Raw genomic sequence first — 15,908 nt, 5'->3', positions numbered from 1 at the left:
TGTGGGAAACCATCTGTAGCCCATAAGTGAGGAGGATTAAATAACAGAGTTTGTGTGAACGGATTTAGCTTCAGTTTAAAAATCACCAAAATGTGAATTAAAAAATCCTATTTTCTCCCTTTTTAAATCGCTTCACCCCACCACTCCTCCCATAGGAACAGGAACAGGCGTAAGCTATTCAGCCATAGTCAAACAACCTGCTGACATTCATTGCGTGGAACTTCACATGGAGAATAGCCATTGAGGTACCGAAGGGCAACCAGTGTCCATTTACCTTTAGCCCCGTATGTCATCACCTTTGGAGGAGGAATATATTGGTTGGGGGTGGGGTAGGTGGAGAAAGGAAACCCTACCTTTGGAATCCAAAATAGGCATATCTAACTTGAAAGCTATAATCCAACACTTTTTTTTAAACTTTGTTATGCTTTCACACGAACAAAAACCGTTGATATGAAGATGGCCTGCAAGAACTCAAAATCCTATTTCGATAGGTAGCTGTTGTAAATATCGAAGTGGTTTCTTCAAGTGCTGTATGTTTCCAGTGAACAAGCTGGCAGGATTCCATGCCGAAATATGGAGACAGAGTTTCAGGTTACTGCTGATAGCAACATACTTCGCAATCTACCCGTCCGCTATAAATAACTCGGGCGTTTACTATCTTAACTCTTAAGACTCATCGTAATCAGCAGTGCCATGTTCCCAGAGAACAAAGTCCTTGAAGTGCATTTGTGACTTCTGTTCCATCTCAAAATCGGACTGCAAATGAATAAAATGCAGCAAGGAGGCACTTGGTTACACTTGAAACCTGAGGCAGGTGTTTCTATACATTATAAAACTGAAAATATCAAAAACTGTAGTGGAAAAAACTCATTTTTAATTCACAAAATCAAAAATGTCCTCTCCCCAAATAAAACACAAAGTACACAATTGGTATAGCCAAGATTACAAGCGCTGCACTACAGGACCAACAATTTCATACAAGACTCCAACTGCAGTCAGTACATTCTAATTGGTTTGGACTAATGCAAAGGTTTATGTAGTTCGAAAAAATGTAAACACATCTACTAAAGCGCCCGTTTCTAGTAAACTTTGAAGTACCATCGATATTGCACAGTTAAACATAGATAGCACTCTCAAGGCACGGGAGCTGCATTCCTAAACTGCAGTGGAAAGTAACAAGTGACTAAATATAGCAATGGTTAATTTACATTACTCGATAGCTAAAGATACCAATGTTAAAAAAAAAACTGATCAAGACTCAATTGTTGTGATAAGTGGGAAAGGGGGGGGGTGTGGAGAAGGAGGATAGAATGAAGTGTAAAAACCAGGAACTTCAACTCTTAGCAAGCTAGTTTTGGAAGAGGGTTTGTGGCTGGGGGCAGGAAACAGAAGAGAGAAGTATAGAAGTAGGAAAAGTGCCCCCAAGAAAACGGTCAACATTTGGTTCCATATTTTCTAATTTTATAATGAAACACTTGCGATGGTCATGACTACAAAAAAAAAGTACATTAGTTTTCACATACCAGTATGCACAAGAGGCCAGTGTCCAGTCAACCCTAATAAAGGCACAGGAGGAGACTGGATAATTTTACAATGTGGGGTTGTTGGGCATCAATGAGGAAGACAGAATAAACAACATTGAAACAATGACTAAAATTAGGCAAGTGGAAACTAGACATGGGAATCTTCCAATATTCTGGTATAACAAAGGAGCTAGAATGGCTACTAAATGTTAGATAGCCAGAGGCCAATGAATTATTCAATTTTTATTTGATCATACCTTTATAAAGAACACAACTGCACACTTAACCCAAAAGCAAGTTTGTGTAAACATTTCTAATTGCTCAAGTATTACAAAATATTGTGTAAGCAAGTTACAAAATTGTGAAAGGCAAACATTGCCCAACTACATGGGACTGAAAAGTCATCTCGCCAACTGAAGATCAAACGAGACCTGGGAATGAATGACAGGCTAACATATTAGTTCCTAAAACTTTAGTTGCTTGCAACCGTTGAATCCAAACCATCTCCCTTTGAGCTGAAGGACAAAAATTGATGAGTTTTGTTTGGGAGTGGCTGCAGATAGGAGGGCCTATCGCGGTCATGGTAAGCTTACCGAGTCAGATTGACTGATGCATCGAAAATCCTCCTCCTTTAACCACTGCCCACCCACCCCCCAAAAACATCTGAACAAAAGCCATGGCTTCCGATATTGTCCCGTATAACACTGTTCCATTCTTTCTGCAAGAGTCAGAGCACTCTTCAAAGCACAATGTGAAGAGTCCAAAGAAAATGGAAGTTGCAGACCCAGCTCCCAGGTTGCAAAAGCATCGTGTCACGGTTCTTCTCCAAACAGCCAAATGAATTCAATTCAATGTGCAATTAGCATGATAAAAGAAAAATTAGCATTAAAATAGGTCTCAAAATTGGTAATTGTTCTTGGTGTGAACATGAAAGTGTAGATGTAGAATTAAATTCATCACTTCCTTCAACATGCAATTGATGTTGGAGAAACCATTGGTGAGTAAAAGGCAGAAAGATTATGAACACCACTCACTCGCATCTTAAAATAGAGATTCAAAAGAAATCTGACATTTACGATTTCAAGGAATTTCATTTCAGCCATTTATAAAGCAAGGCATGATAGATATAACCTAAATTTAGGTAAACCTAAAAAGTATTCACAAATAGAATAAAATGTGTTTATTAAATTGTGTTTTTTATTTTCACCACTAAGGTTACAGCAATGCCAACAGAACAAGCCTATTTTGGGTATTTTTTTCTTACCTAGACTAGTTGGTTTGATCAGCTCATCAAGAATGTCATAAAAGGGCAGTTTCTGCAGTTTTACATCCGGGTGGACAGGATGGAGCGATGACGTCAGGTGTGGCAGGTCTAGTTCGTGTTTAGGTCCCAACAGAGAAACAGCAAGCAGCGGAGATGTTGTTGCATGCCCATCATAGGAGAGCTGCGGGATAGCAGATGGCGACAGTGGCGTAGTCATGGAAGCGGATGTTGTATGGACAGAAGAAAGGGTCAGGTCGGTGGGGGTCACAATCTTCTGTGGGAATCTCCGCCTATATAGTTCCTTAATTTTCATCTGAACAGCTGGGCTGCAGCCAGCTTTCAACAAATGCAGTGCCTTTGTCAGGAGTTCGTGTTTACGACCGTGTTTGTTCCGTCCAGCATAGCCCAATAACACTTGGAGCTCCGACACTCTAAGGCTCATAACCATTTGCTTTAAAGGAGGGAGGGGAAAAAAGGAAAAGAGAAAATCATTAATAGGAAAATGCTCGGTCTCTTGATGGATTAATGCAATGTTCTTACATCCACGGGGGTCTGTACTACAAAAAAAAAATTACACCTCATGCATCCCATCACAAATCAATTCAAGATTTCAAATGAGTACCCAGTCCAAGCAAGGGTTGATGCATTAAGTAGCATCCAATACCCTAAAGCAAGCCTAATCTGCAGCAGCAAGCGACCTCGTTTAAGTAAAGATTTTTCAAAATTGAATTCAAAGTTTAGTCTTTCTTGGGTTTTACAGTTACAGTACACTTCACAAGATATTTACAGATATAAATACTTAGGGTCTTCATCACGGATGAAGGAAGGCCATTGGCCAATTTGACCCCTCTTCCAGAATACCAACCCAACCATATCCTCACTTCGCTTGCATCAGCACATTATCGGATAGCCTCTCTGTTTCAATTCAAATATTAACATTGGAATCTTGGTTATAATTGGATATCAGCATAGAAATTACCCAACTGCATGATCAAATTTTACAAGTTTGCCAGATTAAACTGCTACAGGATATAATTTTGGATGCAAGATTCAATACAGATTTCTCTTTTTAGATTAGGAAAAACGATCCTATTTGTAGTTTATGCAGTAGAGTAAGATTCTACTTTTTGCTGCTTTTCCTTTCCAAACTATTCCCGTTAACTGATTTTTGAAAAAGAAATCTTTTAAATAAACTGCAACTTGTAACTGCGGTTTTGTAACAAAGTGTGCATTCCAGGTGTGCAACAGCAGCAAGCATCTGCAGGTTTACCTAAACGTACAATTGAAAAGCTGCAGTTTAACTAAACAGGATAAATACATCATGGAATCATCAGTGCCGTCACACCACCAATTGTGGTTACTTTTTCACAGGTAAAATGACAGGCAACAGGAAGGCACAATACAATGGTGAACTACCTTTAAAGTGGATATACGATAAATCAGCAGCATCTCTGCATGTTCAACATATCTGCCACCATCACAGATCTAGCGGAACAACTTTTATACGAACAGAAATGTGTGCACCTTGTAGTGGTTATCAGTTATGAAAGCTGCATAACAAGTTATACCCAACATTGGCCATTAGTCTGTTTGTTGTGTTACGATGAACAAGCTTCAAACTATATGACGCACTCTGTGCACAAATTGATTTTGGCTGCCAAAACAAATTCAATTTCCAGAGTGATTTTTAGCATCATAAGCCTTAAAGTACACTCAAGGCCAGAATATAATTAGCATAAAAAACATGGATTCAGCATTACTTTTAAATTTATTATGTATATATACACACATTTTTTAAATGTGGTACTACTTTTGAGAAAGATTATTTGCCATTGCTGCTTTCTTGCAATCCAATAGCCAATTGTAATCGTTCCCATTGTTCAATGTCTGTCAGGGCTCTGCACCAACTGACAGTCTAGGTGGATTTCAGGTGAGTCAGGCATTCACCAAGTTTATGATGCAACAACCTGCACAAATGTTCATAAATCCAAAGCGGATTACCTGTCAGACTCAAGACCATAATGAACTTCAGTGTTTAATGTTGTACCCTCTTCTTTGCTTTGTCAGAAATCCCTATTTGCAGCCAGTATGCCAGTGAGTGTCTCTGGGGAAACTGCAGTTGCTGCAACATGACTGTCCTGCTGCGACATCACTGACCTAGCTGTGATGCACCAAAACAATGATCATTTTTAAACATTTGTATCTTTACGAAGAGACTGCGATAGACAAAGTGGCACAACAGCGCACCTGGACAGACAGAACGACCGTCTTGAGTAGAGAAAGGCTGTGAGGGAGTACAACCCATCTCAGCCTTGGACCCACGAGAAGTGCCTCAGGAGATGCACTAGTTCCAATTTCAGTGATTTACTGAAGATGAAAAAGAAAGGTCATGATGTTTTTGCTTTTTCAGTTAGCATTTCAGTCAACACCTACATTTTCCAAATATATTGTAACAGCTTCATTTTTCATCAAGATCCTGGCAGTAACAGAAAAGGAAAGACACCAAAAACCACAAGTCTGGCTCATGCTCAAACTTCCAATTTCCTGCAGACACAATGGACAACACAAGCGCTATTTTGTTAATTGTATCGGGACTAGTGAAAAAGTGAGTGTTTAAGCCTGACTGGATGGGGCGGATAAAATATTAGACAAATACTCCTAAACTCAAATTCTAGTTGCAGAATCTCAATCTCTCCAAAGAAATTTTCTGCTAGTCATGTTGAGCCATATTTTTACATAGAATTTACAGCACAGAAACAGGCCATTCGGCCCAACTGGTCTGTGCTGGGGTTTATGCTTCACACAAGCCTCCTCCCACCCTACTTCATCTAATTCTAATCAGCATATCCTTTCATTCTTTTCTTCCTCATGTACTTGTCTAGCCTCCCCTTAAATGCATTATTTCGCAAAGCATTTTGTGTATGTTAACAGCTAGAAACCTGCACTTCTCATTTACAATTTTTAATTCTATTCTGAGCCACAATCATTGCTGATGTAAAATACTGAAATAGTGTCCTTAATATTAAACTGACTAAGTTGAGAACCACAACTGGGAGGTAGAAACTGTCCCTTTACACTGCAGGGGCTCTTTTACCAAATGGAGGGAAAAAACCACAGCCATCTCCAGCCCACCTCTCAGCCGTCAAAATATAATGGAATTTGCTTAAAACGTAGTTCCTCTTCATATCATTCTGAAACGACAAGAAAGGTTCTTCAAAAGTGTATATTCTTTGTTAAATAAAAGGACTTGCTTCTTTTTCAGTTCACTATGTGAAGGAGAACATTGCACTTGCATGCCTTTCGAACCACTTCAAAAGGTGACCAGAACAGGAAATAGGCAGGAGTCGGCAGTAATAATTCACCACTAAAAAATTGATTGGGGGGCTCAGGGACATAGGCTTAGGAAGAGCTCTACATTTACAAAAAGCAAAACAACCACCATTGTTTATTCTGATGTCTCCGGATGGATAAAGAGGAATTGCTTCAATACTGGAACTGTATAAAGGTAGCACTGAACATTCCCCAGAATCAGCATATCTTAAGGATTGATCAAAACACATGTAAAATGGTACCAGTTTTGTTGAATCACCTTCAGCAACTTACAGTAATAGTCAGGTTCACATGCAGTGGTGAAACTCACAATTCTGATATATGCAGAATTTTAAACTTACTTATTTTTGTGAATTTTGCGCTCAGGGCGTTAGTGTTGGGGAAATTAATATTTTCTACTTTGTGAACCCAGTTTAAGCATTAAGCATCCCCAGTCAGGTACAGCACAGACAGAAGCAGAGAAAAGCTCCCTTTACTTTGCTGAACAATTTGCCTCAGCCCAAACTCAGAAAAGCACCTCTTATTGCACCATTGTGATTTCTTCCAACCTGCATTTCTCACATCAGCAACCCTGTGATCTTGTCAACCTAGTACAAATTGTGGGCCCAAGACAACTAGGAGCCGGATGGAGATTTCCCAATCTCATTTCATCTAGGACCTTTACTGTCAGCAAGCAGAGAGGGCCTGTAACCCATCAATCCATCCTGGATTCAAACCCAACGTTCAGAGGTGAAAATTCAGCACGTCAATTATGTTAATTATGGTAATAGAATTCATAAACCACATTTATCCAACTTACTTTAGAAAATCTCAATCATGTAAAATGTAAAACTCACCAGATCTTTTAAAATTAAGAAAATACAAAAAGGGAGAACTGTCAGTCATGCCCAGCAACGTTCAACCTTTCCACTAGATTGTGGCTTTTTATGTTTAAAAGACGTGAAAATAGGCAAATAAAACTCAAGTAACCACTGACATACGTAACATTGAGTAAGATGTAGAATCTAAAGATAATAGTGCATTTGGGTGAGATTTACCCAAAGCCCACCGGCCCCGTTTATAGGGAGTAATAAGGGAAAGGGAAACTGACCAATATACTGTATAGAAAGGTAGCAGGATTTACTAGTTATGAAATCTTAACCAAGCGACATTAGCAAAGAGTGTTCTATTCTGGTTTATCCATAGTGAGCAATGGAATAGCAGAAAAACTACACAACCTTGTTAAAACTAAAAATACTTTTCAGCATCACGTCTGAAAATGTTCCGTTCAAATGTGTACTGTACAGTACCTACTCCCTAGAAGAGTTGAGTTCAACATGAAAGCAATAAAATTCCTGCCTGGTAATTAACTGGCAAGCAGTAATTTTGCAAACACAACTTAGTTGATACCAAGATGTCACAACAATAATGTCATGGAAGTTCGTGAGGTGGCATAACAAAGAAACCAAAACTAAAATAAAAGCATTAAAAAAACACATTACAAGATACTGCTAGTTAACAGACCTGAAATTACTCCGTGTTAACAATCGGATTCAGAGACTTGATGAACTACTTGAACTTGCTAGTTAAGTCGTCTGAGCCTGATCAGTAATTATTGCCTGATTATACTCGAAGACAACCACTATGCTGTGTGGAATCAAGTTAAAATCCCTAGTACTCCTTTCTAAAAACCTTCCTACATCCAGAAGTTTTCCATTTCTTTCCTTCTCCATATTTAATTTCCCATTAGCATTGTGAAGCTTGAAGGAAGAGACAGAGTAGGCAGCCCATTGGAGCATGAGAGTCTGGAACTGACAGTGGCATATATAATGCACATTACACAAACGCACATTACACAAACTCAGTGGTGCCACACTATTTCGTGGTTATTTTTTGTGAATTGTGCGCTGAAGTTACTCTTGGGAAATAGAAGACTTTCCACTTCTGGTGCTCAGTCAGCATCAAGCACTCCCAGGTCAGGTATAGCATGGTTAGATGCAAATTACAATTCCTTCTACTATGCACAAAATACCTCAGCCCAACTTCAGAAGACTACAGGAGACTTTGGTTTATCCGGGTTGTATGTCCGGAAACCTCGATCTACCGGCAGAAATCAGGAGCCGTTTTGTTAGGTTTTTTTTCTTCTCGTGGCTTTTTTTTCCCCCAACAGTCAGGCTCTGGAAAGTCTCTCTGAAGCTGTTGCTAAGCTACAGAGACGCTTCCAAGGTACGGGCCGACTGTTTAGAAGCTGTTGCTAAGCAACAGTGTTTGTTGTCAGATACGGAGATGAAAACCTCCGTATGCTTCAACATTAACTTTGTATGTCCGGCAGTTTTGATAGATCGGCAACAGCTCAGTCCCGTCGGTGCCGGATATAACAAAGTTTCCTGTACTTGCTACTGCACCAGTAGGATATTTTTTCATTTCCCATGCTAGTAATCTGTGGCCTCTAAATGAAATTGCCAATGAGTGTAGATTTGACACAGTTCTATGTGGTGGGTCCATGCTCACTGGGAACTTGATTAAAATTGCCTAAATCAATTCCACTTTGGACTCTTACAGGCAACAGAAAGAGAAGACTTTCAACCCATTAGTCTGAACCAAATTTGAACAACAACTTGCATTTATAGAACACCTTTAACGTAGCAAACGTCCCACGGCTCTTCACAAGAGCTTTAATCATCAAAATTTGACACCATGCCACAGAAGGAGATATCAGGATAGATGACCAAAAGCTTGGTCAAAGAGGTAGGTTTTAAGGAGCATCTTAAAGGAGAGAGTTGCGAAGGGGTTTAGGGAGGGAATTCCAGAGCTTAGGGCTTAGGCAGCTAAAAGCATGGCCACCAATGGTGGAGCGATTAAAATTGGGGATGCACAGGAGGCCAGAACATAAGAAATAGAAACAGCAGGAAATGCTGGAAAAACTCAGCAGGCCAGGCAACATCCATGGAGAGAGAAAGAGTCAACGTTTCAGGTCGAAACCCTTTGTCAAGTCACTTTCAAACTCAATATAAAATTCTATCATATTATGGTCACCCTTCCCTAAAGGCCCCTTTACTACAAGGTTATTAATTAACCCTTTCAGAATTGGAGGAGCAGAGAGATCTCGGAGGGTTGTAGGGCTGGAATAGATTAGAGATAGGGAGGGGCAAGGCCATGGAGGGATTTGAAAACAATGATGAGAATTTTAAAATTGAGGCGCTGCCAGGCAGGACATCTAGATAGAAACATAAGAGCAGGAGTAGGCCATTTGGCCCTTCGAGCCTGCTACGCCATTCAATATGATTATGGCGGATCCTCTATTTCAATAAGATATTCGCGCTCTCTCCCCATACCCCTTGATGCCTTGTGTCTAGAAATCTCTCCTTCTTAAATATATTCAGTGACTTGGCCTCTACAGCCTTCTGTGGTAGAGAATTCCACAGGTTCACCACCCTCTGAGTGAAGAAATTTCTCCTCATCTCAGTCATAAATGTCCTACCCCGTATCCTGAGACTGTGACCTCTCGTTCTAGACCGCCCCCCCCCCCCAAAGCCAGGGGAAACTTCCACGCTGCATCCAGTCTGTCTAGCCCCGTCAGAATTTTATACGTTTCAATGAGATCCCCTCTCATTCTTCTAAACGCTAGTGAATACAGGCCTAGTCGACCCAATCTCTCCTCATACGACAGTCCTGCCATCCCAGGAATCAGTCTGGTGAACCTTCGCTGCACTCCCTCTATGGCAAGTATATCCTCTCTTAGGTAAGGAGACCAAAACTGCACAGTACTCCAGGTTAGGTCTCACCAAGGCCCTGTATAACTGTAGTAAGACATCCTTGCTCCTGTCCTCAAATCCTCTTACAATGAAGGCCAACATACCATTTACCTTCCTAACTGCTTGCACCTGCATGTTTGCTTTCAGTGACTGGTGTACAAGGACACCCAGGTCCCTTTGTACACCAACATTTCCCAATCTATCACCATTTAAATAATACTCTAACTTTCTGTTTTTCCTACCGAAGTGGATAACTTCATACTTATCCACGTTATGCTGCATCTACCATGTATTTGCCCACTCACTCAACTTGTCTAAATCGCCTTGAAGCCTCTTTGCATCTTCCTCACAACCCCACCTAGTTTTGTGTCGTCAGCAAACTTGGAAATATTACATTTGGTTCCCTCATCCAAATCATTGATGTATATTGTGAATAGCTGGGGCCCAAGCACTGATCCCTGCGGTACCCCACTAGCCACCGCTTGCCAACCCGAAAATGACCCATTTATTTCTACTCTGTTTCCTGTCTGTTAACCAATTTTCAATCCATGCCAGTATATTACCACCAATCCCATATGTTTTAATTTTGCACACTAACCTCTTGTGGGACTTTATCAAAGGCCTTCTGAAAATCCAAATACACCACATCCACTGGTTCTCCCTTATCTATTCTACCAGTTACATCCTCAAAAAACTCCAGTAGGTTTGTCAAACACTATTTCCTTTTCATAAATCCATGTTGACTTTGTCTAATCCCGTTGATATTTTTTAAGTGTCCTGTTATCACATCCTTTATAATAGACTCTAGCATTTTCCCTACTACTGATGTTAGGCTAACTGGTCTGTAGTTCCCAGTTTTCTCTCTCCCTCCTTTTTTAAATAGTGGGGTTACATTTGCCACCCTCCAATCTGCAGGAACTGTTCCATAATCTATAGAATTTTGGAAGATGACGACCAATGCATCCACTATTTCCATGACTACCTCTTTTAGTACTCTGGGATGCAGATTATCAGGCCCTGGGAATTTATCAGCTTTCAGTCCCATTAATTTTTCCAGCACTATTTTTTTTTACTAATACTAATTTCCTTTAATTCCTCCTTCTCACTAGACCCTTGGGTTCTCTAGCATTTCTGGGAAGGTATGTGTCCTCTTCCGTGAAGACAGAACCAAAGTATTTGTTTAATTGCTCTGCCATTTCCTTGTTCCCCATTATAAATTCTCCCGTTTCTGACTGTAAGGGACCTACATCTGTCTTCACTAATCTTTTTCCATACTTGCAGAAGCTTTTACAGTCCGCTTTTATGTTTCTTGCAAGTTTACTCTCATACTCTAAACTGCTCCCAATCCTCAGGCTTGCTACTTTTTCTGACAACTTTATATGACTCCTCTTTGGATCTAATGCTATCCTTAATTTATTTTGTTAGCCATGGTTAGGCCGCTTTTCCTTTGTGTTTTTGCGCCAGAAAGGAATGTATAACTGTTGCAATTCATGCATTCGTTCCTTAAATGTTAGCCATTGCCTATCCACCATTTTAATGAAGCTCCCCAATCTATCATAGCCAACTCACTCCTCATACCTTCGTAGTTTCCTTTGTTTAGATTTAGGACCCTAGTTTCGGATCAGAGGTGAAATGCCAGCGTATAACTCACTGCTACCAGCCAGCCCTCAATATTGTTTTTTAATCTTGTATATTGCATCAGATACAAAAGTGTTAAACTGCCACATCTGTATGTATTTGAAGTGGTTATGTCGCCACGGTATTAACCACTTTGGTGAGCACACTAATTCTGCAAATTCACTCCATTCCCCCCCCCCCCAATAATCAGCTCTTGTTACAGCATAACAGGAAGTTAGAATATTTCAGAGAATCAAAGATTTAAAAAAGAACAAGAGGTTGGGATCCAATTAGCTCCTCCTCAGACATTTTTCACTGCTGGCACAGTGAAGTGAAAGAGCATGAAGAATTGAGTAAAGAGAAAACCACCATGCAAACAGTGAATGCTCAGAGTACATCTGGTATTAATCTGTTTATGTAGGTCTCCATCTCAACTCTTGTTATCACATACAGGTTACGTGCCCACCATTGAAGAGATTCCCATACAAGCGGATGGTGGAAACAGTACTTGTGCAGTATTTCAGATAGGATGCTGTAGTAATTGGTAGGAGGTTTAGAGGGGATTTGAGGGGAATTTCTTCACCCAGAGGGGGGTGGGGGTCTGGAACTCACTGCCTGAAAGGGTGGTAGAGGCAGAAATCCTCACCACATTTAAAAAGTGCTTGGATGTGCACTTGAAGTGCTGTAACCTACAGGGCTACAGACCAAGAGCGAAAGTGGGATTAGGCTAGATAGCTCTTTGTCGGCAGGGGTGGACACGACGGGCTGAAATGGCCTCCTTCCGTGCTGTAAATTTCTATGATTCTGTAGCTGTGCATACACAGTATATTTCCCTGATATGTGCAATGTAGCTCAAAGTCTCAGTTTTTACGAGGTGTACAATAAAGGTCAAATTTCATAAATTATTCCACAGTTTAATCATAATCTTTTCAGTTTCTCAAATGTTGCTGCATCACATTTGTTATGCATGGTGTGTTGAGCTCTACAAATCAGTAACATCCCAAGTTAGATCTCTGAATTATGCTGTTCGCTCTCGTAGCCAAGCAGTCGCCACTAACTTGGCTTTTTGTGAAAGCAGTGAGGAAGGATGGCGATCCAATGATCCCTGCCTGAACGTGTACGTACCTTGATAATGGGCTTGGACAGGATCAAGCGTAGGATAGCCTGCCAACATTGTCTAAGCTTGTGCACATTTGTTTGAGATATTAGAGGGATGGAATTTTGAAGAGGGTGAAAAGTGAAAACATTTGAAGGCAAATATTACAAGATATATATGCTAAAGTGAAAGTGCCTCTCTCAAAGTCTGAAATTGTTGAGATCACAGGTGATCCTCTCTAAACACTAACAAAGTGTTAGAAGCAGAACCACTTTCTATCAAAGAGATAATACAGATCAACCTCATCTGGGTGGCATTTTATTCAGGATCATCACCAGCATTGCAACTACAGAATGCTTAAAGACAAAGAAAAATGACAGCACATCTACACCTGAAACAACAGATCTAACTTTCTGCAAATGCTTAGGTGGCAAAGGCAGCATGCAAATAGCCCAGCAAGTCCCAGTTTCAATCGCTGTTCTTTGCTGAGTTACCTGATCTCAACAAGGTCAGTGTTACAGGCATCAGAACTGACCTTAGTAACACTGGGTTATGTAGGAGACAAATCAGTTTGGATTTCTGGTCCTACTCTGTGGTCTCTGCTGGGTGGTGCTTAGACAAGGATGTTGGACGAGGACAGGATCAGGCTCGGCTCTGCACCTCTCCACACTTAAATAACCCGTCAATATTTACTGTCTACAATCATACATAAAGAATGACCACTTGGGCAAGAGTGGTATTCATGCAAATGTAACCCAGCAAGAAGCATCGTCTTTAGGAGAGGGAAAGGAGATTATCAGCAAAAAAGAAAACAGATGTTATATCAGACTGAAAAGTCAGTAATACGTATTCAAGATATCTGCTCTAAAGCTAATTAGTATTTACAATCTATTCCTACCATAGTTAGGTCCTAGCACCCAAGTATCTGGGAACTCTCCCAAAAAACAATTAATGTAGACAAATTAACCTGAAAAGATAAAGTACTCGTGTAATGCAAAGCCTATTTTATTTGTATAGAAGGCAAAGCCGCATAATCACACCGACGAAAAATAAATTAAGAAATCACGAGATATATTTAGACAAGTATAACAAGGTATATTGACACTGGTCTTGTAAAAAAAAAATGGCAATTCTCTTTGAACACCTTTGCTGTTTTTTTCCCCCCATAAAAAGGAACCTTAGAAAGTCCTTGCAAAGCTTTGACGTTTCTGAAACAGAGTAAGGACAGCATTACCCTTTATAATGCTGTCTTTCATATACTCTGGACTAGGCAACTAGGATTGACAGGTAAATCCCCAAATCACTTCACAAAAAGAAAAAAAAATGTAAAATTCAAGGGAGCTAGTTTCTTTCAGACAATGTTTTTGAATCAAATTAATCAATTCAGTGCACAAGATAAAACTATTAAAGGTTAATTGTCATAAAAACAGCACATCTAGTGCACATTTCCTGTTTAACTTGAGAGTTGCCTTGCCAGTCACACACGTTAAAAAAAAGCCACAGCTCTGACTTATGATTGAGAAAAGTCTGACCGCACTCAGAGTTTACTCAACAGCAGATTAATGCATTTTGTGTTACATGGTATATAATATAGTCCGCATAAATTCATCTAACCTTAAATGGATGCCACAGGAAATCTAGCAGTCTATATAAAATCCACAAGGCAGGGAAATCAGTATTTTTTTTAAAAACTCATTCACGGGATGTGGGCGTCGCTGACAAGGCCAGCATTTATTGCCCATCCCTAATTGCCCTTGAGAAGGTGGTGGTGAGCCGCCTTCTTGAACCGCTGCTGGGAGTGTGTGTGCCAGGATTTTGACCCAGTGACAGCAATATATTTCAAAGTCAGGATGGTGTGCGGCTTGGAGGGGAACTTGGGAGTTGGTGGTGTTCCCATGGCACCCTTGTCCTTCTAGGTGGTAGAGGCCATGGGCTTGGGAGGTGCTGTCAAAGAAGCCTTATACTAGACAAGACTACTTTGCTTGGAACAAGCTGGCCTAAAGCCACTTTATTTGCTCAATAAAGTTCAATGGACATATAAATCAAGCAAATTTTAAATATTCTGAAAGTTAAGGTGAGCTAACTTTCAATCCTGAACAGCAGCATCAGGTTTGGCCATATGTCTAAAGGATGATTGACAGGCCAGTTTTACTGAGGCCCAGGGGTGTAAGCAGAATTCAGCAGACAGAATTGTTGAGGGTGGAACAGTGGTTATGCGGAATGTTTTCAGAGTTGCATTTCACACTAAACTACTAGTGTTTGTCTGTGTGGTAAAGCAGCATGGAGACCAGAAGATTCAGGTTCAATAGCTGGTCTGTGTTGTAGATCGTAGTTTGGTGGGGAGAGGGGGGGGGGGGGGGGGCGAAGACCCACCGGGACAACTGGTATCCAATACAGAGATTTGCCTTAGCTACCATAATGTCCACAGTTGATTACCGACATTAGCTGTGTAAGTTCACGTGAAGAATGTCCACTTCAAGGCTGTGGATGCCTGTGGAACTGGATGAGCTTCAGTTGGTGCCCAGAAGGGAAGAGAATTGGGGGGAAAAAACCCAAAATGGTTTGGTTGTTTAATCTATACCGTGGCAAAAATAAAAGATTAAAAACATAGAAAGTCACAAGTGTCTGCTAGTTAACAAGCTCTGTGATTGGGACAGCAGAGATATTTTTTAATTAGGAGAATTGCTGTCATAATCACGCCCATCATAGATTAAAACTACAGGAAACTTTTTTTTATCCGGCACGGACGGGACCGACGTGGTGCCGGTTCATCAAAAATTCCAGATAACCGAAAGCTATAGTAAAAGATACGGAGCTAAAGTAACAAACCCTGTTGCTTAGCAAATGGTTCAGAACAATGGCACAAGTTGCAAGCGTCTCTGTAGCTTAGCAACAGCTGCAGCCACACCCTTGCACAGCAACAGATGGAGGAAGGCAAGTAATAAAAGTTACCTGAACCTACTCCTGAATTTTGCCGGTTAACCGAGATTTCCCGTTATTTAGGTGCCGGTAAATCGAAAGATTCCTGTACTTTCAAGCAGAGTAAAACTCCTGCTTCCAGTGTGAGCATGCAGAGCATGTTCTCCCACTCTCCTGCAGTCTGATCGAGTTCAATCTTCCATGGAGGAAGGCAAGAGCAACAAATACTCTTCCACCCACCCTAATTTTGCTCCCTCGTCTCCTAAAGCATCGATTCTTGCTAGGATATGGGTTCATAATCACCAGCAATCTGATACTTCACCCAAGTGGTCATTTTTCCAGGAGTGAACCTAAACAACTAGCAGACTTAAAATCTTATAATCTTCAGGCTTTTAAAACCCAAACTGTACATCACCTAGTCTGTT

The 15,908-nt window shown here is 40.6% G+C and overlaps 1 protein-coding gene across 8 annotated transcripts in view; it reads right to left on the bottom strand.

The window, feature by feature from the left end:
- Nucleotides 1-15,908, bottom strand: part of pias1b (protein inhibitor of activated STAT, 1b) — a 153,699-nt gene that overhangs the window by 54,711 nt on the left and 83,080 nt on the right. For 6 of the 8 annotated variants that reach the window (XM_085968468.1, XM_085968469.1, XM_085968474.1 and 3 more), the window contains one exon: nt 2,788-3,238. In XM_085968468.1, coding sequence (XP_085824594.1) covers nt 2,788-3,238 — 451 coding nt within the window. The other 2 variants (XM_085968471.1, XM_085968473.1) reach the window with 2 other exon arrangements.

Source organism: Somniosus microcephalus, chromosome 27 (genome assembly GCF_052327205.1).
Source record: "Somniosus microcephalus isolate GS21.2 chromosome 27, FLI_Smic_1.0, whole genome shotgun sequence".
NCBI lineage: Eukaryota > Metazoa > Chordata > Chondrichthyes > Squaliformes > Somniosidae > Somniosus > Somniosus microcephalus.
The sequence above is the reverse complement of the archived record's forward strand: the minus strand, read 5'-3'. Positions and strand labels throughout refer to the sequence as shown.